General features: G+C 41.3%; 2 protein-coding genes and 1 non-coding gene across 11 annotated transcripts in view; 2 read left to right on the top strand and 1 right to left on the bottom strand.

Moving 5' to 3' along the window:
* The window catches only part of STAM (signal transducing adaptor molecule), a 67531-nt gene extending 65554 nt beyond the window's left edge, over nucleotides 1-1977 (bottom strand). For 2 of the 6 annotated variants that reach the window (XM_059660408.1, XM_059660436.1), the window contains exon 1: nucleotides 1705-1977. In XM_059660408.1, coding sequence (XP_059516391.1) covers nucleotides 1705-1744 — 40 coding nt within the window. In that variant the 5' untranslated portion in view covers nucleotides 1745-1977. The remainder of the gene's footprint in view (nucleotides 1-1704) is intronic. The other 4 variants (XM_059660390.1, XM_059660417.1, XM_059660426.1 and 1 more) reach the window with 3 other exon arrangements.
* Nucleotides 1978-8251: 6274 nt separating this feature from the next.
* LOC132225022 (small nucleolar RNA SNORA48) lies at nucleotides 8252-8387 on the top strand. Its single transcript, XR_009450786.1, has one exon. It is a non-coding gene; the product is annotated as a small nucleolar RNA SNORA48 (small nucleolar RNA).
* A 10441-nt stretch (nucleotides 8388-18828) lies between these two features.
* Nucleotides 18829-23416, top strand: part of HACD1 (3-hydroxyacyl-CoA dehydratase 1) — a 37371-nt gene continuing 32783 nt past the window's right edge. For 2 of the 4 annotated variants that reach the window (XM_059660365.1, XM_059660359.1), the window contains exon 1: nucleotides 18993-19447. In XM_059660365.1, coding sequence (XP_059516348.1) covers nucleotides 19194-19447 — 254 coding nt within the window. In that variant the 5' untranslated portion in view covers nucleotides 18993-19193. Of the gene's footprint in view, nucleotides 18950-18992; nucleotides 19448-23416 lie in introns of those variants that run through there. The other 2 variants (XM_059660375.1, XM_059660351.1) reach the window with 2 other exon arrangements.

Genomic DNA, 23416 nt, shown 5'->3' with positions numbered 1-23416 from the left:
GGGCCTGAGGGACATTTAACAATTTTTGGAAATCTTTTAAATCATGACTGGGGAAGGGAGGTGCCACTGGCATCTAGTGGGTATTTGTCGGGGATGCTTACATTCATTGCACAGGATAGAACGAACACATACACATACACCAAAGACATTTATCTGGTCCAAACCATCATACTGTTGCTACTGAAAAACCCTAGGATAGAGTAATCAAGAAACAATTCCTGAGCTGGCCTTTCATCATGAGGACATGTAGAAAGGTAGAAGAAATAAAAGACGCAAACATACAAAGGCAAGAAGGAGCCTGCTTTGAACTGGTGGCTGCAGACAGTGAGAAAGGTTTTGACATTAAGAAATTTATCTGATCGCAATGAAAAGGTGCATTAAAAGAGTCAGTAGGATATAAAAGTGAACTGGAAGCTAGATTATAAAAAAACTAGACAAAGGTACTGGAAACGAAAGAAGCAGTTATTAAGAAATTGTTTTACTTTAAGTATTTGCCCTAGAAATTAATGTAATAATTTGTAAAACTACTTAAAGGGCAGCAACCATGTCTTATCAGTACCTCAATTTCTTAAGTCACTGAAGAGTGTCCTGTAAATAGCGTGTGCTAAGTGCTTACTAGATTAAATGCAATTTTTCCAATTAATTATTTACAAGTATTATTGGTGAACTCTAAAGTTCCATCCACTGTACTTAGGACATTCATTTAAACTTGAACCAAAAAAAAAAAAAAAAAGCCATCATTTAGGTGACTACTATATGAAGGCACTTCAGTAGGCACTTACACATATTATTTAACCATGAAGAGAATGTGTTTTTCTCTCTTTAAAGATGAGAATACTGGGGCCCAAAGCGCTGAAGTGGCTTGCCCTTGACTTCACGCAGCTAGGAAGTCGCAGATATAAGATTTAACCCTCTGCTGGCCTTCCCCCGAATCTCCAAGCTTCAGTGATACGCTGTGAGGAAGGGTTAAAAAAAGCAAAACCTGACACCCACCATTCACCACGAAAATACAGAGGCAACTCCACTCACAGCTGTCCCTCACCTTTCTGTACTACAACAACTGCAGTCAGATCACCCCAAAATTCTCTCCTCGCTAACTCCAACTCGCGCAGTTAATGCCCTTAAGCCAGAAGAAGATAAACAAAAGCGAACCTGTTGAATCGGTATGGCCGGTCGGTACCTCCTGCCAGTGATTCAGAAAAACAAAAGGGGGGAGGGGCGTTTCACATCCCAAACCAACCGGCGTTCTCAGACCCACGGTCCGCGGCCCCACTTCCCGCAGCAGCTCGGGTCCTCCATTCGGCCTCGGCGGTGGCCGAGAATCCCACTGGGAGCGCGGACTCAGCATCCCCCCGAGCCGAGGCGCCCCTCCCCGGCCCTCCGAGCTCGCTTCTCCCAGCGGCTCGGTCCCAGCACCAGATGCCACGCCAGCTGTTCCTCCCGAGCTCTCTCCACCGCAACCCTTCGGGCCATTCTTTCCAAACCCACGGTCCCAGCTCAAGGCCCATTCCGCGGGCTCCCTGCGTCCCATCTTCCTTCGAAGAGGATGCGCCAAGCCCGCGACCTCCTCCGAACTCTTAGGTTGGAGCCTCGGGTAAGGGGGACAGCCTGGCCTGGCCCCGGGGTCCGGAGCGTCCGCAGAGAGCGGGCAGAGTGGGGCTGCAGTCCGGGGGGCGGCGCACCGGGAGCGGCAGAAACACTTACCGACATCCTGATCGAAGGGATTCGTGGCAAAGAGAGGCATCTCCGCCGCGTGCCGAGGTGTCCGCAGGGACTCCCCGTCGACACCACGGGAGTCAGGGTGCGGCGGAGGAAGGAGGACCCCTCAGGCAAAAACAGCGACTGACACGGACCCTACGGGGTCCGCGACAGGCTACCGTCTCACCGAACCCCCAGCAACGGCGGTGGCGACAGCAGCGACAGCGGCGGCCGCGGCTAAGGAGCCCAGAATGGCCCCCGCCTGGAGCCTGTCGGGAATCGGGGTGACCTCAGCGCTGCCTGACCAGAACCTGCCCAGAAACTACCCCTCCAAAACAGGTCCAACCATAGCGTCCCCTCCACCCGACTTCTCTTTTGATTAATCATACAGGAGAGTGGCAATAATGCCTGCGTTTTCTTCTTGTGCCTTGGTTGGCAGTCTGTGGGGGACGGGGTCCTCCAGGCGCGCGGAAGCCGACTAACAATCCCAGGAGTGAAAGGGGCTGGGAAAGAAAAGGGGTCGCGTTTGTGTTGAGCGAGACCCCTTTTACCCCCCCCCCCCCCGCCCCCCTTCGGTTGGTGGTCCTAACTTTGTAGTTCAATGGAGGGGGGTGGGAACGCCTGCATTTGGAGTCAACAAGGTAGAGAGGCTATGAGTAATTTGCTGTCCGCGGTGACAAGCTTGCTTGGATGAAGTCATGTGAGCTGGACGGCTGGGCTGGAATCCCTGGAGAGGGGAGTGTCGGGCGCTCCCGGGAGAGGGCTGAGGTCTCGCTGGCACCTTCCCCAGAGTCTCCGTGAACGCCCGGCTGCAGAATCCCTGGAAAACGCTTCTAGTTGGGCGTTGGTGGGTACTGACTAACTGTGCAGTCAGTAGGCAGCTGTGCTGGTTGGAAAATAAGTGTCACAACCCAAGAATGCCCCCCCTAAACCAAGCAAAAAAGAAAACTGAAAAATGGAACTAGAAATTGATTGGTGATTCCTAACCACTTAAAATGTTTACTTACTAATTTCACTTACGTTTGTTTAACAAATGTCGAAATTTTAAGGAGCATCTGCTAGATGTTGCATCCCATTTGGAACAAACAGCATCTTGCAGGAGAACTGAAATTAGGTAAATTGTGTCCAAAAATAGAGCACTTCCAAATGTAGCATGTAAACAAATGTTTGCAAAATGTCAGCAACAGTATTAGTGGTGTACAAAGAGTGCTTACATCCATTAAGAATAAAGTTCCATTTCTAAAAGTGAAAATGCAAATTAAAGTAGTATTTGGATACATTTTTGTCATTCAGACGTAGAATTAGAAATGTGGAATCATACATTCGCACTGTTGAATTAAGTGTAAATTAATATATTCTTCCTCAAGGAAATATTTGGAAGTATGTAACCAAAGCCTTTAAAAATGTGAACACCTTTGTACCCAGCAATTCTACTTTTTGAAATGTATCCCAAAGACATCCTTTAAGAACATGAGCAAAGATATTCATAACAACATTGCATATATTACCAAAGCATTGATCACCACTAAAATGTCCAATATTAAGAGATCAGACAAATTACTTCACTTCTTGGGGCCCCAGTTTCCTCTTCTGTAAGAAACAGGAGAAATAATAGGGTTGTGAAGATCAAGTGGATTAATACAAGTGAAACCCTTAGTTGATTAGCATATAGTAAGCATTAAATAAGTATAAGCAATAGTTATAATTAGTATTGGTCCAGTAAATACAGTAGACACGCTGTACTAGTAAAAACTCCACAGCTATTAAAGTGATAATATAGATATATATTTACATAGAATGGCATCTAAATACATAAGTTTTTAAAAGCAGGTTACAAAACCATGCAGAATTACAAAATAACCCAGATTTTTTAAGTCTGAAAGGAAATACATGAGAATAGTATTACATGATCCTCTCTGAGTGATAAGATTTGGATTGGTTTTTAGTTTTCTATGCAGTTTGTGTTTTTCAAATATTTTAATGATGAGCCAACTTTCTTTCAAAAGCAGAAAAAAGTAAAAACATAATGTAAAAAAATGTGGTACATTTGTAACACTGGTTCTTAACATTTTGAGGAGCCAGTGCCAAAAGCTTACTTGTGTTTCATTCTGACAGTATAAAATTTGTCCTAAACATCACTATTGGTATATGAACCAGAGAATTTTCTATCAAAAACCAGTTGTTGATTCCTGGGCTGACAGAATCAGGGGAGAACTTGTCTGCCTCAAGTCTCTGAGCAGAGCTGGGACACATTATTATAATCACATTGTATCATAGCCAAATGTTTATGGAAATGCATTTGGATGTGCTTTGTGGTTCAGTAACGAGACTGAATTATTCTGTTGCCAGCAATAATCTATGGATCAAATTGTTCAAGCCTTGATTATCAATATGTGAGCACTGGGAATAGTGAAGCACTGGGAATTGTTCATCTTGATAGCATTATCTATATATTCTGACTTAGAATATGACTTAGAAGGATGGCTTTAGCTATTTGGGGCTTTTATGATTAATATGCTGTAAATAATAAACATTTCTAAATGTAAAGTTTTTAACATTATTATGTTTAACATAAAAGCCAAATATAAAAAAGTGAAATGAGTTTGTATTTTGAGGTTAGCTTTTCATTATTAGCGCTTAAAACATTGAAACTGCAGGAGTTTCATTTTCACTATAGTTTTAAAAACACTGTAGAAACTTTATGTCAATTTCACATTCAAATACTTCTGTAATATGTGTTTACTAAATTCTGTGGTTAATTTTAAAATGCTAAATCTTTTCTTTGGTTTAATTTTGAAAATTCTTATACATTAAAAAAAAGCAACATGCAAATGGAGCTACTTCAAGAAAAATCTATAAGTTTCATGTGTAGGGGGAAAATATCCTAGGAAAAGTATTAACACTACTTTAGTTCACACCCTCATTATCTCTTAGATGAATGATTGCATTCACCTCCTACCGGGGTTTTCTCCTTTCCTTATAGACTGAAGTGTGTCCTCCCAAAATTCATAGGTTGATATTCATAACATCAGTGCGGTACTATTTGGAGATGGGGCCTTTGGTGGATGATTAAGTAATGATTAGGTTTAAATGAGATCAGGAGGGTGAGGTCCCCTTGATGGGATTAGTAAGAGGAAACACCACGTAAGCACACAGTGAGAAGGCAGCTATGTCTGCAAGCCAGGACTAAACCCATACAGGCACCCTGATCTAGGATCCAGTCTCCAGAGCTATAAAATAAATAAATTTCTATTATTTAAGCCACACAGTCTGGTCATTTCTTATGGCAGCCAAGCTAATACACCTGCCTATCTCCCAACCATTCTCCAAACCTCTACTAGAATGATTTTTCTAGCACACAAACCTGATCATATTCCTATGAAATTCTCACATGGTTCTTCGGCCACTCAGCCATTCAATACATATTTATTAACTCCTTATTTGTGCCAAGTACCATTCTAAAAGCTGGAAATGCCATAGGGATAAAAGCTCCATGTGAGATAACCATTTTCGGAGTCTAATAACCTATGGGAAAGACAGTCATTAAATAAATGATACATTAGCTGCATGATTACAAGCATGCAGATCAGCCTCTTGCCTTCAGGATTAAAACCTAATTCTTTAGTACTACATTGTTACTAAACTGGTCCCTGAATACCTCATCTCACAGTTTTTTGTTTTTATCACATTTTCAATTTTTTTTTAGTCGTTATTTATTTTCATTGATGAATGTATTACAGATGTTCACTTTTCCACCCCATCTATCCCCTCCATCCCTCCCACCCCTCCCCTCAGGCTCCTCAAAGTTTATGTGTGTCCCCTACTTTAGTTTTTCTGATGCCCCCAGACTTTCCATGGCTTTAAACAAGCAGTTCTTTTTGCCTTTCCTGCTCTGATTCTATACCTTCTGTAAACCTCCACACGTATTTCATTTTTCAGAAGCCTTTCCTGGTGCAGTACCTGACTGGAAATAGGCATGTAATAAAGATTTGTTCATTTGATATTGGTCGCCTCTATCACAGCACTTAATGGTATTCTATTTGTTCCAGGTGTTTTTTACTACGTAAAAATTACCCCAAAGTTGGTATTTTAGGGCAACAGTCATTATTTCTTTTGCTTGCAAATTGGAAATGTGGTCAGTGTTCCTCAAGCACAGCTTGCCTGTCTCGCTCCGTATCAGCAGGGATGGCTCAAAGGGTGGGATGATGACACCTGGGGCTGCGATCTTTTGAAAACTTACACAATTAACGAGTCTAGCAGTTGATGCTGGCAGTTGGTTGGGTCATTGGGGTTGTTAGTCAGAATAACTACAGGGAACCTCCTAAGTGACTGTTTGGTTCCTCCCAGAATATTGAACTGAACATTTCAAGACTCAGGAAAAGGGAACTATCACTGTCCTAAGACCTGAGTTAGGAAATGGGCACGGCATTATTTCAGTCATAGTGTACTGGAAAAGGAGTCACAGTGTCTATACTCAAGGAGAAGAAATCTCACTTCTTGGTGGAAGGAATATTAAAGAATATGGGGCCACATTTGAAAGCTACCGCTATATTGTAACTTTTAGTCTGTGATTCATTTATCTTTGTATTTCTGGGCTTTTCATAGTAGGTGTTCCATAAATATGTGTTAAATATAGTAAATAAAGGGTGTTATTAAAATAGCATACTACCATTTCCAGCCACAAGGGATTAACAGGATCTGGACTTTTCATCATATCCAAATAGAACACTGGAAAAAAAGGAAACAATTTCAAACATGGGACAACAGACTGTGATCCCAAGGAGAACGGAAACAGGCAATAAGCCCCATGGTTGCTGCTGCATTAGGCCTACAAGTCATTTTATGAACTGTGCCATATGGATGGGAAACCCAAAAGGAGCCAGAAGTTCTTACTGTATAAATCAGAGTTTGGGGAACCCCGGGGGCTACAATTTGGAGGACAGAACACTGGGAGAGTGCTGTTATGAAGAGAAAAGGCTCCAAAAATCTGCACAGGAATTAACTTGAGACTCTGGCTGACTGCTAATCTAGTCATGGATATTGTAAATCTCTACAAGTCTGAGTAAAGAACTTTCAAGGTAAGGACTATTACCAAGGAGGCAAAATCTGAAAGATCCCAAGAATTCACACAAGGGCAATGTCCTAGTGCTAGGGAGTAGCCTGAGAGAGAAAGCTACTCTAGATTTCCTTTTTTAAAAAGCCTAAAAGTTAACTTTTAAAAAGATGAAGATGGATAACACATATAACTAACTTATACAAAGGTCAGAACAAAGTAATAAATTTAAAAAGGAATATTCTCCCCAAAAATTCTGTCAAGAATGTAAAATTCTACAAAGGCAAGACTCTTATAAAAAAGTTACTGAACACCTGAAGGGCCAGGAAAATGTGACCAATAACCAGTGGGGAGAAATCAGTCCTTAGAAATAAATCCAGAAATTAAAGAGATGATGGAACTAACACATAAGAATATGTTTTTTGGAACTATTATCTGTATACTCAAGGAAATTACAAACAGATGAACATAATGAAGAGAGAAATAAAAGATAAAAACAGATCCAGAGACAGAGAAGCATCGATCAGACCGACAAACGTCAGAGGGAAGGCAGGGGAGGGTGGGGGTAAGGGGGAGAGATCAACCAAAGACTTATATGCATGCATATAGACCTAACCAATGAATACAGACAACAGCAGGGTGGGGGCATGAGTCGGGGGGGGGGGGTGGCGGGGATAAGGACACATATGTAATACCTTAATCAATAAAGAAAAAAATAATATACACCAAAAGGGAAAATAAGATATAAAAAAGGAGGAAATGGAAATTCTAGAGATGAAAATATATCTAAGGTGAAACTTTTGACCCTGTCTGGGTAGCTCAGTTGGTTAGAGTGTAGTCCTCATATGCCAAAGTTTCAGGTTTGATCTCCAGTCAGGGCACATGCAAGAATCAACCCTTGAATGCATAAATAAGTGGAACAACAAATTGATCTCTCTCAAATAAAAAAAATTAAAAAATTTTAATTGAAACTTTCACTACATAGGATTAACAGATTAGACATTGCCGAAGAAAAGATAAATAAACTTGAAGATATAGCAATGGGATGTCTACAAGTTGAAGCACACAGAAGAAAAAAATTAACAGAACCTCAATGACATGTAGGAAAATAAAGCTGTCTAACATGTATGGAGTTTCACAGGAAGTGAAAAATGGAGTAAATATATTTTTAAATGCCCAAATGTTCCCAAATTTAATAAAAACTATATTCCCACTGATGTAAGAATATAAATGAACCCTAACCATAATTAACAACACAGTAAAAAAAATGATATCAAGGCACAGCATCAAATTGCTGGAAGTCACTGATAAAGACAGTCTTAAGACATTCAGAAAACAAGACATTATAAACAGGAATGAAAATACAAATTATAGTAGACTTCTAATCAAACTATGCAAAATAAAAAATAACAGTGGAACAGTACCTTTAAAGTCCTAAACTTCCAAACTGTCAACCTAGATTTCTCTATCAGCAAACATGTATTTCCAAAATGAAGATGATGTCCCCCTCCCGGGTAGAGTTGCACCTGGATCGGTGATGCTTGTCTCATATCAGCCAGGGTCCAAGTAACTCTTTGTTTATCCCAGCTTGGTTTTTGGTCTGTGCCTGTGCCTGGGTCATGCCCTGGATGCATCAGAAAACAAAACAAAAAAAGAAGGTGAAATCACAAATTACATACAAAAAATATCACCAGCAGAGACCTCTTCACTGAGAAATGTTAAAACATACAAACTAACTTCTTTAGACCAAAGCACTCCCTCCATGATATTACTCCTCACGTAGGCATGAAGAACATGAGAAGGATCATGAATTTCTACTCATTTTAAATTTTTTAAAAAACATTATTAACTATATATTATGGGGCTGATAATGTAGGGTAGAAGTAAAATATAGGAAAACAGTAACACAAAGGATGGAAGAAGTAAAATAGAAATACAGTGTTGGAAGAGTTCTTATATTACACATAAAGCGGTATGAATATTATTCAAAAGTAGTCTGATAAGTTAAAAATGTATACTGCAAGCCCTAGAGCAATACCCTCCCCCTCCCCCAAAACTCAAATAAAGGTGATAGGCAATGGTGGAAATAAATGGAATTTTAAAAAATTAAAATAATTCCATTTATTTCCACCATTGACTATCCTATCGAATAAAGAGGGAATATGCTAATTGACCCTCACACCATCACAAAGATGGCGGCGCCCACAGCCAATAAGGACGGGATATGCTAATTGACTTCCCTCAAAGATGGCGGCACTCACAACCACAAGATGGAGGCACCCAGTCCCCTCAGCCCCCCAACTGCCCAGGGCCAGCCTGAGGCGCAGGCAAGCCTCGGATGTCGGCTGCATGGGGCGACCAGGCTCATGGGGTGGGGGGCAGTTAGAGGGCAACTGGATGAGCAACACTCACCAGCTGGTCAGTGTTTGTGGTCATCCAGCTGTCTCAGTTTGCAGCTGGTACCTCCTGAAGGATCTTTGAAAATGAAGACCTCACCAAGGAATCTGCTTCTCCCCAGCATTTGCCATTCAAAGACTTTTCAAAAGCTTTCATGGACATTAAAATAAACCCAGATTTTCAAAACAGATAACTCCAATTTTGAAGGTAATTCCAAGTTTCTGGGCAGAATGAAAGTTGTATGTGCTTATTGTAGCGACATTTACAAGAAAAAAGGTCATCTTCATTCTCAGGTTCCCTGTGTTACGTATGTGCCGATGTAGATGTTTCCCAAAGGAGCATTTAAAATGTTAATTTAAAATTTTTTATTGATTGATTGATTTTTAGAGAGAGAAACATCGATTTGTTGTTCCACTTATTTATGCATTCATTGGTTGATTCTTGTATGTGCTCTTATCGGAGATTGAACCCAAGAGCTTAGCAAATAAGGAGACTGCTCTAACCAACTGAGCTACCCAGTCTAAGCTAAAATATTAATTTTTATATTGTGCTTAGTCTAACATAATTAATGTTTATAATGGCATGTGTGCCTGTTTTGTTTCATTTTCATGATCAATTCTGTAAGGTATGAAATGGTTCTCCAGGAATGAAGTTCTTACCTATAAGAATAATAATTCTATAGATTAGAAAGATTTTACTCACAAAGATTTGACTTTCAACTGCCAGCCTAGAACCAAATTTGTATAGATGGATTCTGTTTTAGAGGAGATTCTAGATAAATTCAACCTGAGGACATTACTGTGACTCTGTTTCCACATCAATAAGAAATTGAATTAATTCTAATATTTCTTCCAAACCACAGTACTCAACTTATCATTTCTAGATTAATACCTCTGTTTTGAGGTTTCTCACTCTTCACATTTGAGTTCTCATTCTCTTTCTTTACTAGCCAACCAGAGGAGCCACCACTGCTGTGAGCATTTGCTTTTAATTGTATCCCATGACTTCTGCTGTATTTCACAATACTCTCCTCTGGAGTCCACCAGCTTTCCTCTCTCCCAATGGCATTACTTCATATTAATGATATTGTTGCTCTTATCCTGTTGAAATGACCACACCAAACCTGGTCAAGTTTCATCCCCATATGCTAAAAACATGCATTTATGGATTACTAACATCACTAACACTATCACTAATACAAGTCACTAAACCTATATGACTTCAAGATTTTTCATAAGAGTATGATAATCCAGATAGTATGGTGTTGGTGTATAGACAAATAGATGAATGGAACAGAATAGATATTTCAGAAATACAACTATACGTATATGGGCACTGATTTTTGACAAAGGTACAAAAGCAAGTCAGTGAAGCCTTGTCAACAAATGTTCACAGATGCTTTATTTGTAACTGAAAAAACCCAAGTGTCTAAATATGAATGAATAAACGAATTATCTGGTGAGTAGATAAATACATTGTAGCGTATCCATAGAATGGGGTACTTACTGCTCAGCAGTAAAGGGGAGTGAATTATTGATACACACCATAGCATGGATGAATCTCTAATTTGGGGCCAGTTGCATAATTTGTGAGACACAGTGAAAAATAAAAATGTAGGTCCCCTTGCTCATAGATTATTAGGAATTTCAGAACAGTGACAATAGAGCATTAAACTAAGTGCCAGGCCCTTTTAAGCACAGGATCCTGTGGGACTGCATAGGTCCCATGCCCATGAACCTGGACTTGCTCAAAATAATTATTTGAGGGAAATAAGCCAGACAAAAAAGAATATATATGTATGACCTCATTTATATAAAATTATTGGAAATTGCAAACTAATTTGTAGTGATAAAAAGCTGGTCAGTGGTTGCCTGGGGACATTCAGAGGATGGGATGGGGCAGGAGGAAGAGATTAAAAAGTAGCACAGGGAGCCTGGCCTGTGTCGCTGGCGTGGCTTAGTGGCTGAGTGTCAACCTATGAACCAGGAGGTCAAGGTTTGGTTCCTGGTCAGAGCACATGCTCAGGCTGTGGGCTACTAGTATAGCCTCAGTGTGGGGTCTGCAGTAGGTAGCTGATCAATGATTCTCTCTTATCATTGATGTTCCTATCTCTCTCTCTCCCTCTCCCTTCCTCCCTGAAATCAATAAAAATATATTTTAAAAAATACAACATAAAAATAAAGTACCACAGGGAAACGTTGGGGGATGATGGATATGTTCACTATTTTGATTGTGGAAAAGATTTCAGAGATGATACATATGTCAAAACTTATTAAATGATGCATTTAAAATAGATGCATTTTACTGTATGTCAATTACCCCTCAACAGAGCTATTAAAATTGCAAAATATTGATTGACCTTAGAGAAGCCTTTTTCAAAATATAGTCACACTCTCTAATATGCGATTCTTCCCCACAGACAAAATATACACAAATGTAAGTTAAGTAAAAGCAGAAGACAGTCTAGATGAATTAACTGCTAAAATGAATGACATTTTAACAATACAAACTGTTTTAGCTAGGGGAAATAAGCATCCACTATGCGTTGGAGTGGTCAGGGAAAGCCAGTTGAAAGAATTGGTATTGAATGCAGCCGTGAAGAGTGAATGAGATTTATGAAAACAAGAAAGAAGGCAAAATAGCTTTTTGGGTAGGATGCTAAGAACGGAGAATTGGATTAGTTCATGGAGAATGAATAGACCTGCTTTAATGGACCATAGTATTTTGGTGACAGGTACTTAATAAGAAATAATGTTCTACTAGAGACAGAGAAGCATGGATCAGGTGCTCAAACCTCAGAGGGAAGGCAGGGGAGGGTGGGGCTAAGGGGGAGAGATCAACCAAAGGACTCGTATGCATGCATGTAAGCATAACCAATGGATACAGACACCGGGGAATGAGGGCATGAGTGGGGGGATGGAGGAAAATGGGGGAATAAGGACACATTTGTAATACCTTAATCAATAAAGGAAAAAAATGTCAAAAAAGAAAAAGAAAAGAAATAATGTTCTATTAGCTCCCCTGGCCTCAGGTTATAGTAGAAAGCCCTGAAGGCAACTTAAGTAATCAGTTTTTATCCTAAATGCAAGGGCTAATCTATAGGTTGATAAAATAAAAGATGTTGTGAGAAATCAAACCCTCTTTGCTTTCAATTAGGCTACCTACCTCAATTTTCTCTACCTCAAAATATCTCTATCTCCAATTTTCATTCCTTTCTGAAAAAAAAAAACCTGTCTTTTCTCTTTGAAACCTAATTTCTCTGATCTACCTTCCTAATCCTTTACTATCCAACAATTAGAGGGATCTTGCTTCATAAAATAGCCTATTTCACATAAACAGTCAATCTCTCCCTATCTTATGGCACCTTCACGTCAGCAAATAAACAAAACCTTTTTTTTCTTTGTTGTGTCTCAAGGTATCTCCTTATTTATTCCCTGCTTCATGCTGAAAGTGACCACCAACATAGTTCTGTCCTTTATGACTTCTCTCCTAGACTACTGATCTCATTTCCTGAATCTCCCCTCCTCTCCTCCCATTCCAATCTATTCAATACATTGTCCCCAAACCTTTGAAAAGAGGTTTCTTTAATATGGTTTTCCTTCTCACAAGTCTTTGGAAGTTCACCGCTGCCTTTTAAAATAGGTGGAAAATGAGTCCCTGATAGAATCAGAGTCCTAGACTTTGGGCGATAAAAACCCCTTATTTGTATAAGCCATTGTTTGATAGATTTTCTTCTGGTTTCAGCAGAGTATATTCCTGACATAAATATTAATGATTTATATCTCATAGCTCAAATTTTGTGAATTAAAAACTCTTCTTTCTTAAAATAGATAAATAAAATAGAGTGGTTCTTAATCTATTTATATTCTGTCTCTCCTAATACTTTTAAGATGTAGTGAAACTACACAATGCAGTGTTCCTCCAGCTTGTTTTTCCTGCCCCCATGTTCATGGTTTTCATTGGTTTTAGAGAGTGAGGAAGGGAGAGGGAGAGAAGTATCGATGGGCTGCCTCTAGCACAGTGGTTCTCAACCTTCCTAATGCCGTGACCCTTTAATACAGTTCCTCACGTTGTGGTGACCTCCAATTTCATTGTTACAAATTGAACATAATTAAAGCAGAGTGATTAATCACAAAACAATATGTAATTATATATGTGTTGTCCGATGGTATTAGGCGACCCCTGTGAAAGGGTCGTTCGACCCCCAAAGGGGTCGCGACCCACAGGTTGAGAATCGCTGCTCTATTACCAACCCTACTGGGGATTGAGCCTGCAACCAGGGCACATTATCTGACGGGGAATTGAACTGGTAACTTCTTAGTGGATGGCCCAACGCTCAACCAACTGAGCCATACTAGCTGTACTTGGGCAAGTTTCTTAATCTCTCCAGACTTCGATTACCCCATTTGTAAAATGTGAATACTAATACCTACCTGTAAAGATTGTTGTGTGGATTAAATCAACTGAAGTGCCTGGCATAGGAGAGGTGGTATGTTACTAACATATTTTGGAGCATATGTATGACTTTCTTATCCATTATAAAGTACTGTTAACTTCATGAGGACAAGCCCTGTTTTCATTCATTTTGGTATTACTTATTTGTACATAGTAATTTATCAACTTTTTAAAGGGAAAGTTTTACAAGTCTGTTAGCATGTTACTCTTAAGACATTTAAAAGGTTTTTTTTCAAAGTGTCACATTCAGCCCTGGCTGGTGTGGCTCAGTTGGTTTTGTACTGTCCTGTGTTTCAAAAGATAGCTGGCTTGATTCCCAATCAGGGCACATGCCCTGGTTGCAGTCTCCATCCCCAGTAGGGGGTGTGCAGGAGGCACCTGACTGATGTTTGTTTCTCACATTGATATTTCCCTCCCCCTCCCCCTCCCTCTCTCCTTTTCCCTCTCCCTCTCCCTCTCTCCCCTCTCTTTAAAAACCAATAAAAAATCTTTTTTTTGAATGTCACATTCAACTTTGTAAAAAACATAGCCATTGGCCTGGTATGATGGCTCAGTTGGTTGGAGCATCATCCCACACACCAAAAGGTTGCAGGTTCAGTTCCCAGTCAGGGGACATACTGGGTGGTGGGTTCAATCCCTGATGGGAGCACATAAGGGAGCCAACTGATTGATTTTTTTTTCTCACATCAATGTTTCTTTTTCTCTCTCTCTCCCCCTTCCTCTTTCTCGAAAAATCAATCAAAAACATATCCTCAGGTGAGGATAAAAAAATAAAGTTAAAAAAAATGATAGCCATTGTAAAAATGAGTTACATTTCATGTCATATTTAATGGTTTAAAGGAATAATTGAATAATTGGAAGAGAAACTATTAACTGCAATATACAAGCCCATTCTGCTATAGTATGTGGGTTTTATGTTAAACATATCAATAATGTTGTAAATTTTACACTTCAAAATACTTATTATTCATGATACTTTATTTTTTAAAATATATTTTATTGATTTTTTGAAGAGAGGAAGGGAGAGGGAGAGAGAGTTAGAAACATCGACAAGAGAGAAACATCGATGAGCTGCCTCCTGCACACTCCCTACTGGGGATGTGCCCACAACCAAGGAACATGCCCTTGACCGGAATCGAACCTGGGACCCTTCAGTCCATAGGCCGACGCTCTATCCACTGAGCCAAACTGGTCAGGGCTATTCATGATACTTTTAAATCAACTCCATGTAATAATTTATGCACAAAGAAATGCATCCATTTTATGTTTCATATAATGAGTTTTGACAAACGTATATACCACAATCATTGAATAGACATTTATATTACTCCAAAAGGATTCCTGTGTCTATTCCCAGTCAGTTCTATCCACACACATACCCCCAGTGCCAGGCAGCAACTTTTCTCTTTTTTGTGATTGTAGATTTTCCTTTTATAGAGTTTCATATAAATGTAATCATTACACTATGCAATCTTTTGTGTCTGTCTTCCTTTGCTCAGCTAAAGTTTATGAGACTCATTCATATTGTGTGTACAGCAGTGAGTTCTTTTCCATTGCTGAATAATATTCCACGAGTGCGTACACTACAGTTTGTTTATCCGTTCACATGTTGATGGGTTATTTTCAGGGGTCACTATGAATAAAACTGCTGTGAACATTTGTGTCCAAGTCTTTGTGTGGACCTATTTTCCTTCTCTTGAGTAAAGACCTAGGGATGAAATTTCTGGGTCATATGCAAGTGTATGTTGATATTTTTAAGAAATTGTCAGATCCTTTTCCCAAAGTTGTATCTCTTTTGCCATGTATGAGAATGCCAACTGCTCTACATCCTTGCCAACATTTAAAAATATTAGGTGTAGTGATATCTCATTGTGTGTTTAATTTGCATTTCTAATGGCTAATAAGACTGAGCATCTTTGCATGTGCTATTATTTCTATGTCTTCTCTGTGAAGTGTCTATTGAAATCTTTTGCTCACTTAAAAATACCAGGTTGTTGTATTATTGAGTTGTAAGGATTCTTTATATATAGCAAGTATTCTGGATACAAGTTCCTTATCAGATACATTGTGAATATTTTCACTTTTTAAATGGCATCATTGGAATAACAGAAGTTTTACATTTTGATGAAGTTCCATCTGTCTTTTCTGATTAATGCCTTTTTTTGTCATTGTATCTAAGAAATCTTTACTTTCCTCAAGGTTCCAAAGATGCTGTTTTCTTCTAGAATTTTATAGTTTTAGTTTCTATGATAAGGTCTATGATCCATATCAAATTAATACTCGTCTCTGGTATAACATAAGGATCAAGGTTCATTTTGTTTGTGTGTGGATATCCAATTGTCTCAGCACCATTTGTTGAAAAGACTTATCTTGAATCTGTTGAAAATCAGTTGACATATGCGTCTGGACTGTATTCTGTTTCAATGATTTGTATGTCTATCCTTATGCCTACCTACCACACTGTCCTATAAACTGTGGTTTTATACTAAGGCTTGAATACAGATATGTATGTGCTCCAACTTTATGTTTTCTATGCATGTATTTCCATATAAATTTGAGTCACCTTGTCAAATTAAATTTTTCTTCTTCTGGGATTTGGGGATAACTGACAAGTTTTACAATCCCGAGTCCTCTAATTCATAAGCATGAATAGCTATTTATTCAGGTCTTTATTTCTCTTGGCAGTGATTTATAGGGTTCAGGTCTTGTACATATTTTAGGTTTATTCCTATACATTTCATGTTTTGGAATGCTGATGAGCACTATATGGTTTTATTTTTCAATTTTAATTCCCAGTTGTGCTTTTCTACTATATAGAAAATGTTTGATTGTTACACTGACCTTGTGTCCTGCAACCAGCTCCAGTAATTTTTTTTTGTAGATTCCTTAGGATTTTCTAATCACACAATGTTGTTATTTGCCAATAGTTCCACTTCTTCCTTTCCAATTTAAATGCCTTTAAAAATAGTAGTTCACAGTGTTCATCAAATTTGAACAATTTTGAACAATTTTTATATCTTCCTAGGCCAGTGGTCGGCAAACCGCGGCTCGTGAGGCACATGCGGCTCTTTGGCCCCTTGAGTGTGGCTCTTCCACAAAATACCACGTGCGGGCGCACACGTACAGTGCGATTGAAACTTCGTGGCCCATGCGCAGAAGTCGGTTTTCGGCCTGGGCAAGTCTACTTTTAAGAAGTGGCATTAGAAGAAGTGGGGGTACGTTCGCTGAGGTCGACCCCTCAGATTGAGGACGTTTTTAGCAAAGGCCAGCTTAGGAGTACCCTAATTAAGTTAATAACAATGTACCTACCCTATATAGTTCAAGTTTAAAAAATTTGGCTCTCAAAAGAAATTTCAATCGTTGTACTGTTAATATTTGGCTCTGTTGACTAATGAGTTTGCCGACCACTGTCCTAGGTGCATCTCAAACTCCCGTACCCCATTCCTCCCTTCCCCTATTGGAATGTCCTCCTCAAAATTATCTAAATTCTCCTTTGAGACAGCATGGAGGGACCTGGAGAGTATCATGCTAAGTGCAATAAATCAGTCAGAGGAAGACAAGTATCACATGATTGCACTGATATGTGGAATCTAAGTAACAAAATAAACTGATGAATGGAATGGATTCAGACATGGAAGCATGGTACAGAGTGAGGAATCTCAGAGGGAAGGTGGAAGAGGGTGGGTGGGAGGTAATCAACCAAAGACCTTGTATGCATATATGCATGGCCCATGGACACAGACAATAGGGTGCTTTAGTTCTGGGGGGAATCAATAAGGGGGAAAGGGGGACATATGTAATACTTTCAATAATAAAGAACTATTTTTTTAAAAAAGACAAAAATTAAAATTATCTAAATTCTCTGGAGCAGGCTGGTAAAACTGCCTGGGCAGTGGGCTGAGAGCCTGGATCACCACCCTCCTGGACCAGGTTCCTTTTTTTCCTCTTTGATGCAGTCCCTAACCTTCTCCTCCGGGTGACGATGACTCCATACCCTGAGAAGCTCACGGAGCTGGGTCTCTAGTCCTCAGGTGGCCGTCCCCTGACTGTGGCCAGTAGGAAGGCCTAACAAGAGGATTGCTTCTGTTGGCCTGTGCAGAAAACCTTTTCCTATTTCTATATCTTCTCTGTGAAATGCCTACTGAAATCTTTTGCTCATTTAAAAATACCGGATTGTTGTATTATGAGTTATAAGGATTCTTTTTTTTTTAAACGCAGGAGGCATTTCCCCTACTGGGGATTAAGCCCGCAACCTGGGCATGTGCCCTTGACCGGAATTGAACCAGGGACCCTTCAGTCCCCAGGCAGATGCTCTATCCATTGAGCCAACTGGCTAAGGCAAGGATTCTTTATATATAGTATTCTGGATACAGATTCCTTATCACAATATACATTGTGAATATTTTCACTTTTTAAATGATGTCATTGGGATAACAGAAGTTTTACATTTTGATGAAGCCCCATCTGTCTCTCCTTTTCTGATTAATGCCTTTTATTGTCATTGTATCTAAGAAATCTTTGCCTTCCTCAAGGTTCCAAAGATTCTGCTTTCTAGAATGTAGTTTTAGTTTTTATGATAAGTTTTATCAACGGAGTTCAGGTATCATCAGAAAAGTGCTAAGGTGCTGATTTGGGGTGACTCAAAATGTTTCAGGCCTGTAACTGGTTTACACATATATCTCACAGCAACCTCATGAGGTAGGTTTTTAAATTCTCCCCATTGAGGAAACTGAGGCATAGAGAGGTTTAGTTGCCCACAACTAATAAGACGGGTGGAACCAGAAATGTGGAATTTGAATTTCAGTACTCTGACTCCAGAACCTGCCTTTTTACCAGGTAACTGTGTGCTTTAAGGAAAAATAGGCAAGAGCTATTAGGAGAAAGCGTAGATATTTGCAGGGGGAAAAAAATTTTTTTTAAGGAAAGAGATATAATGTGGAGAACAGTGGGTTACTATTTTTCCTGTGGAAAAGATTTCTTGTTAGCCCTACGTCTGTGGGGTGTCTATATCTATCCAAACTTTTCTCCTTTGGTATCTTGACATGCCTGTCCTCTTTCCTCCAGCTTCCCCTAACATCCATTATTCCGCGCATTTCAATGAATGCCCCGAGAACCCTGGCTCCATGGAATCCACACAAGTTGGCTAAATCCTGAGTTTCCACCACCCATGCCCCACAGGCCAGTACAAGTGAAACGGGGTGAAGTGGACAAACCTCCCCCCAAACTCTTAGGAATGCGTCTGACGGGGAGATCCCAGCACCTGTCCCCGCGCGCAGAAGCCACCTCGGGAAATGCCGTGAGTTCCGTGTGTCCCGACTGAGAGCACTCGCTAGCGCGCGGCGCCAGGTACACGATAACGGGGCGTCTTTCCGAGCGGAGGTTCCCCCCGGGCGCGAGGCGGACAGGCTTTCCGCGGGAGCCTCGAAACCCTACTCGGGGAGCCGCTCGCGCGCTCCGGGCGGGGGGCCGGGTCCCGCGTCGCGCGCGCTCACGAGGCCGGGGCGGGGCGCGCGGGGTGCTGGCCGGGGGCGCCCGCTCCTCCCCCCGCGAGCGGCCGGGCTGGCGGCGCCGAGCCCCCTGCGCGCGGCCCATGGGGCGCTTGACCGAGGCGGCGGCAGCGGGCGGCGGCGCTGCGGCGGCGAGCTCGGCAGGGCCCCCGCCCACTCCCCTGCCCCTCTCGGCCACCTCCCCCGGCTGCCCGGCCACCATGGCGTTCAGCGAGGAGGACGGCACCAACGGCGCCTCGGAGGCCAGCGAGGAGAGGGAGGCCCCCAGCAAGAGAAGGCGCCTGGGCTGGGCGGCCACCGCCTGGCTCACGTTCTACAACATCGCCATGACCGCGGGGTACGTGCGCCCCGAGGGGGGCGGCCGGGCTCTCCCCCAGGCCCTCCCCGCGCGGCCGTGCCCGCTACTCCGCGCTCGGGGCGGCGCCTCGGTGGTGGGGGGCGCCCGGCCCCGAAGCGCGCGGGAGGGGCGTACGGAGGTGTGTGCGGGGCGGGGCGCGGGGTGGTCCGGGCGCCGGGGGCGCGGTGGGAGGCCTTGGGGGACGCGGGCAGCGGCCGTGGGGGAGGGGCGCGGGCGCCGCCGCCGGCGGCTTGAATGGATCTGGGCGGGGGATCGCCGTGCGCACCGGGCATTGCCTAATACGGTGCACGGCGTGGCGGCGGCGGCGGGCGCGGGCCGGAGGTTAAGTATAGACCCGGGCAGGAATGCGGGGCCGACCCGCGGAGGAGGCCCGACCGCCCCGGCGCCGCCGCTGCTACCGCCGCCGAAGAAACGCCTGGGTCCCGTCCCCCTGGAGCCCTGAGCTGTCCCTCCGGTGGCCCAAACCAGCTTTCCCGACCTCCCGCCCCTAGCGTGCTTTTCCTCGTGTTGCAGATCGCTGGGTAGAGTTTTCTTAACTGTTAATGTCACCACGATTTTTTTTTTTTTTTAAGCAATAGTACTCTCTAGACTGGTACGATTTAAAATAAAAAAACCACCCTGCCCTCCTGGAGGGTGTCACTCGTGTCCAGCATCTTCCTGGCCCCGTGCTCCGTTATTGATACCCTGTACTTGGTTTCTGCCTTTGGGTTTGTTAAGGTTACACGGTGACCGTCGCTCTTCAGACACCTGTCAAAGTGACTTCGGTGTAGACTGCTTTTCAAAAGCTGTTAGGAGCACGCTCTTCCCTTTCTCAGTTGCGTTGCTTTTAAAAAGAAGTTATTTTCCATGTGGCCTGAATGTAATTAACCTATGTCAATGTGGGGGAAAGTTGAAAGCTTTTATAGAAAGTTTATAGAAAAATGTGATTGTCAAAGATTGAATAAATGGTTGGACACAGTACTGAGTACCTATTCTGTGCTTAGTGTGCTAGAGTAATCCCGAACACCAAATACAGTTCATGAGAAATATAGTATTTATTGAGGATTTACTATGTGCGAGGCACTGTGTTGGTACCATCTCATTTTTAATCCTCTACAATCCTGTGAGGGGTATATAATATTATATTTAATAGATTAGGAGACTGGGGCACAAAGAAATTAAGTAGCTGGCTCACAATCACACAACCAGCAATTGTCAGACTTGGACTTCAGCCATGTTTTTTCTTCACCTTTCTGCTTTACTAAATTTTATGATCTTGAAAGCGGGGAAACTAATATATTCAAAGCAACTGGAGAACAATTGAGCATCCACTACGTGCTGCTGCCTTCAAATGTGGAGACTGAAAGAATTCTCTCTTCTCGGTGTGATAGTCTCATCCAGTTAATAGACATTTATGGAACACCTGCCATGTATTAACTGGTCAATAACTCCAGTTTAATGCCTTACGTGGCTTGCCATTACCTTTACCATAATCGAAGGGGTTTAGGCGGTGTGCCATTCAAGGCCCTTTGCACTATGCTTCTGGATTTCCCTTTTCAGTTTTATTGCATTTGAAATTCCCTCTAATGCACGATGCCCTCAAAGCACCATGCATTTTAATTTTCATGGCTCTCTCCATCTTTGCTCAGGCTGTTTTCTCTTCGTCTAATATCCTCCATGTACCTCCCATGACTTCTAACCAGGTCACTCTCGTTGAAGTTTTCTAGGTCTCTTACTTGACCTGGAGCAGAATTAAACGCTCTCTCCTTTGTATTCTCAAACTTCATTCCTCTCCTTCCTATCTGCCCCAGCAAATTACTGCTTGTCTGCAACTTGTCTGCCTCCCTGCCTGTAGTGAGAAGGTCTCTTGTTATTTTTATCTCAGTTTACAGGTAAGGATAATTGAAACGGAATAATCTACATAACTAACTCTTTGGAGTTTTTCTAGCGATACTGAGATTGGAAGAAGGAATAGGAGTTGCATATGTAGAAGGTAGATATTTCAAGTGAGATGAATTCTGGAAATAGGCATGGGATGTCAGAAAGCTTGATTTAAGTGGAAGGTTGGGGAATAGTGGCAGGTAAGGTTGGAGAAGTTGTTTTAGAAGTGGGGCACCAAGGTTTACATTTAATGGGGTGGATGGCAGAGGGTTAGTTGAGGGTCTTTTCGTTTGTTCATTGAACTTGCTTATTTTGTTTTTCTCTTAGCAGAACTTTGGAGTGTTTATTAGTTTTTTTGTAATAGTTTTGAAAACAATAAAATTATAATTAAGAAGCAAACATTTTACACAAATGTATAACAGAACTTGCCTAATTCCATAAGCTTAGCACGGCCTTTCATGTGTCCTTATTTTTCATGAGTATCTAACCTCCTTCAGGTTTTTTTCAAACCTCTATTCTCAGGGAGGCCTTCTCTAGCTATCTTCATTCAAATAGCAACCCCACCCAAACACTCCTTATTGCCCTTGCCGGCGTTTCCCCACCCCACTTATTGCTGTATAACTGTATAATCTATTTTACTTAATTTATTGCTTATTGTCAGTCATCCCCTGTTAGAGTGTAAGCTCCTTGAAATACTCAATAAATATTTATTGTGAATGAATACATATTATAGAGTATTGTAGTTATAGTATCTGTTCTCACTATTCTGTCAAATATTTCTATATAATTTTCATAAATACACTTGTTCCTGATTACATAAGAATGTACAGAATTATGTAAAATCATGCTCTAATGACATGTTGCTTTTATTTGTTTCTGTTGAATTAGTTGCTTAAGATGAATTCTCAGAAGTAGAATTACACATTTAAAGGATGTAAGGACTTTTATGGTACTTGCTAGGAAAGTGAGCATTTCTCTTTTTCGCTTTTCAAATAATACTTTTTTTAAATTTAAGAAGTATTTATTGCATGTTCACTATGTAAAACAGTCATGCTAAGCGAAATAAGCCAGTCAGAGAAAGACAAGTATCACATGATCCTACTCATATGTGGAATCTAAAGAACAAAATAAACTGATGAACAGAATAGATCCAGAGACATGGAAACATGGAACAGACTGTTGAATCTCAGAGGGGGGGGGGGGGGAGGTGGGCAGGTGGGAAGAAATTAACCAAAGAATTTATATGCATATATGCATAACCCAAGGACACAGACAATAGTGTGGTGAAGGCCTGGGGCGGGGAGTGGGGGGAGGTGGGCAGATGTGAGCTAGAAGGCGTCAATGGAGGGAAAAGGGGACATCTGTAATACTTTCAACAATAAAGACAAATTAAAAATATATATACACTTTCTATCGCTGCAAACAATGAACATGCATGACTAACAAATACTTTTGAAGCTGTTAAGTGCATTGTTCTAGGTTAAGTAAGTGACGTAAGATAAATATTTTAGGCCCTGTCCTTGAAGAAGTGTAACCTGGGGCATTTATATATGGCAATAAAAGACAAATGAAATAAATCTCTACAGAGGTGTCAGGTCAGATAGGTGGGGGGGAATCAGAGAATCAAAGCTTTGTGGGGGACATCATAGCATTTCAACTGAGCTTTGAAGGATGAGTAGGGTTTATGAGGCACGGATGGGGAGACAGCACGAAATAGGGTATAAAGGTTTGCCAGTGCTGGACGTGCTGATGAGGCAGCAACAGATGGGCTGAAGTATAGGAAGGGAAATGGAGATAGAGGGGCAGCTTGGGCCACTACAAAGGCTTTTTAAATGCCTTGCTAACATGTTTGGATTTAATCTGTAAGCAGTACAGGAAGGTGTTGATTAAAGGTTATGTTTCACTCCTTTTTAACTGGGTAACCTCAGATAAATTACTTAACCTCTGTGACCCTAAATTTTCTCATCTGGAAAATTGGAACAGCACAGCTTTGCTAAATTATTACAAAGGAATAAACATATGGATATGAAGTGTTCAGCAGAATTCCTGACACACAGTGGATGTTTAAAATGATAATTCCTATTTCTA

This window comes from Myotis daubentonii, chromosome 1 (assembly GCF_963259705.1).
Source record: "Myotis daubentonii chromosome 1, mMyoDau2.1, whole genome shotgun sequence".
NCBI lineage: Eukaryota > Metazoa > Chordata > Mammalia > Chiroptera > Vespertilionidae > Myotis > Myotis daubentonii.
Note: the sequence above shows the minus strand (reverse complement) of the source record. Positions and strands in the feature narration are given on the sequence as shown.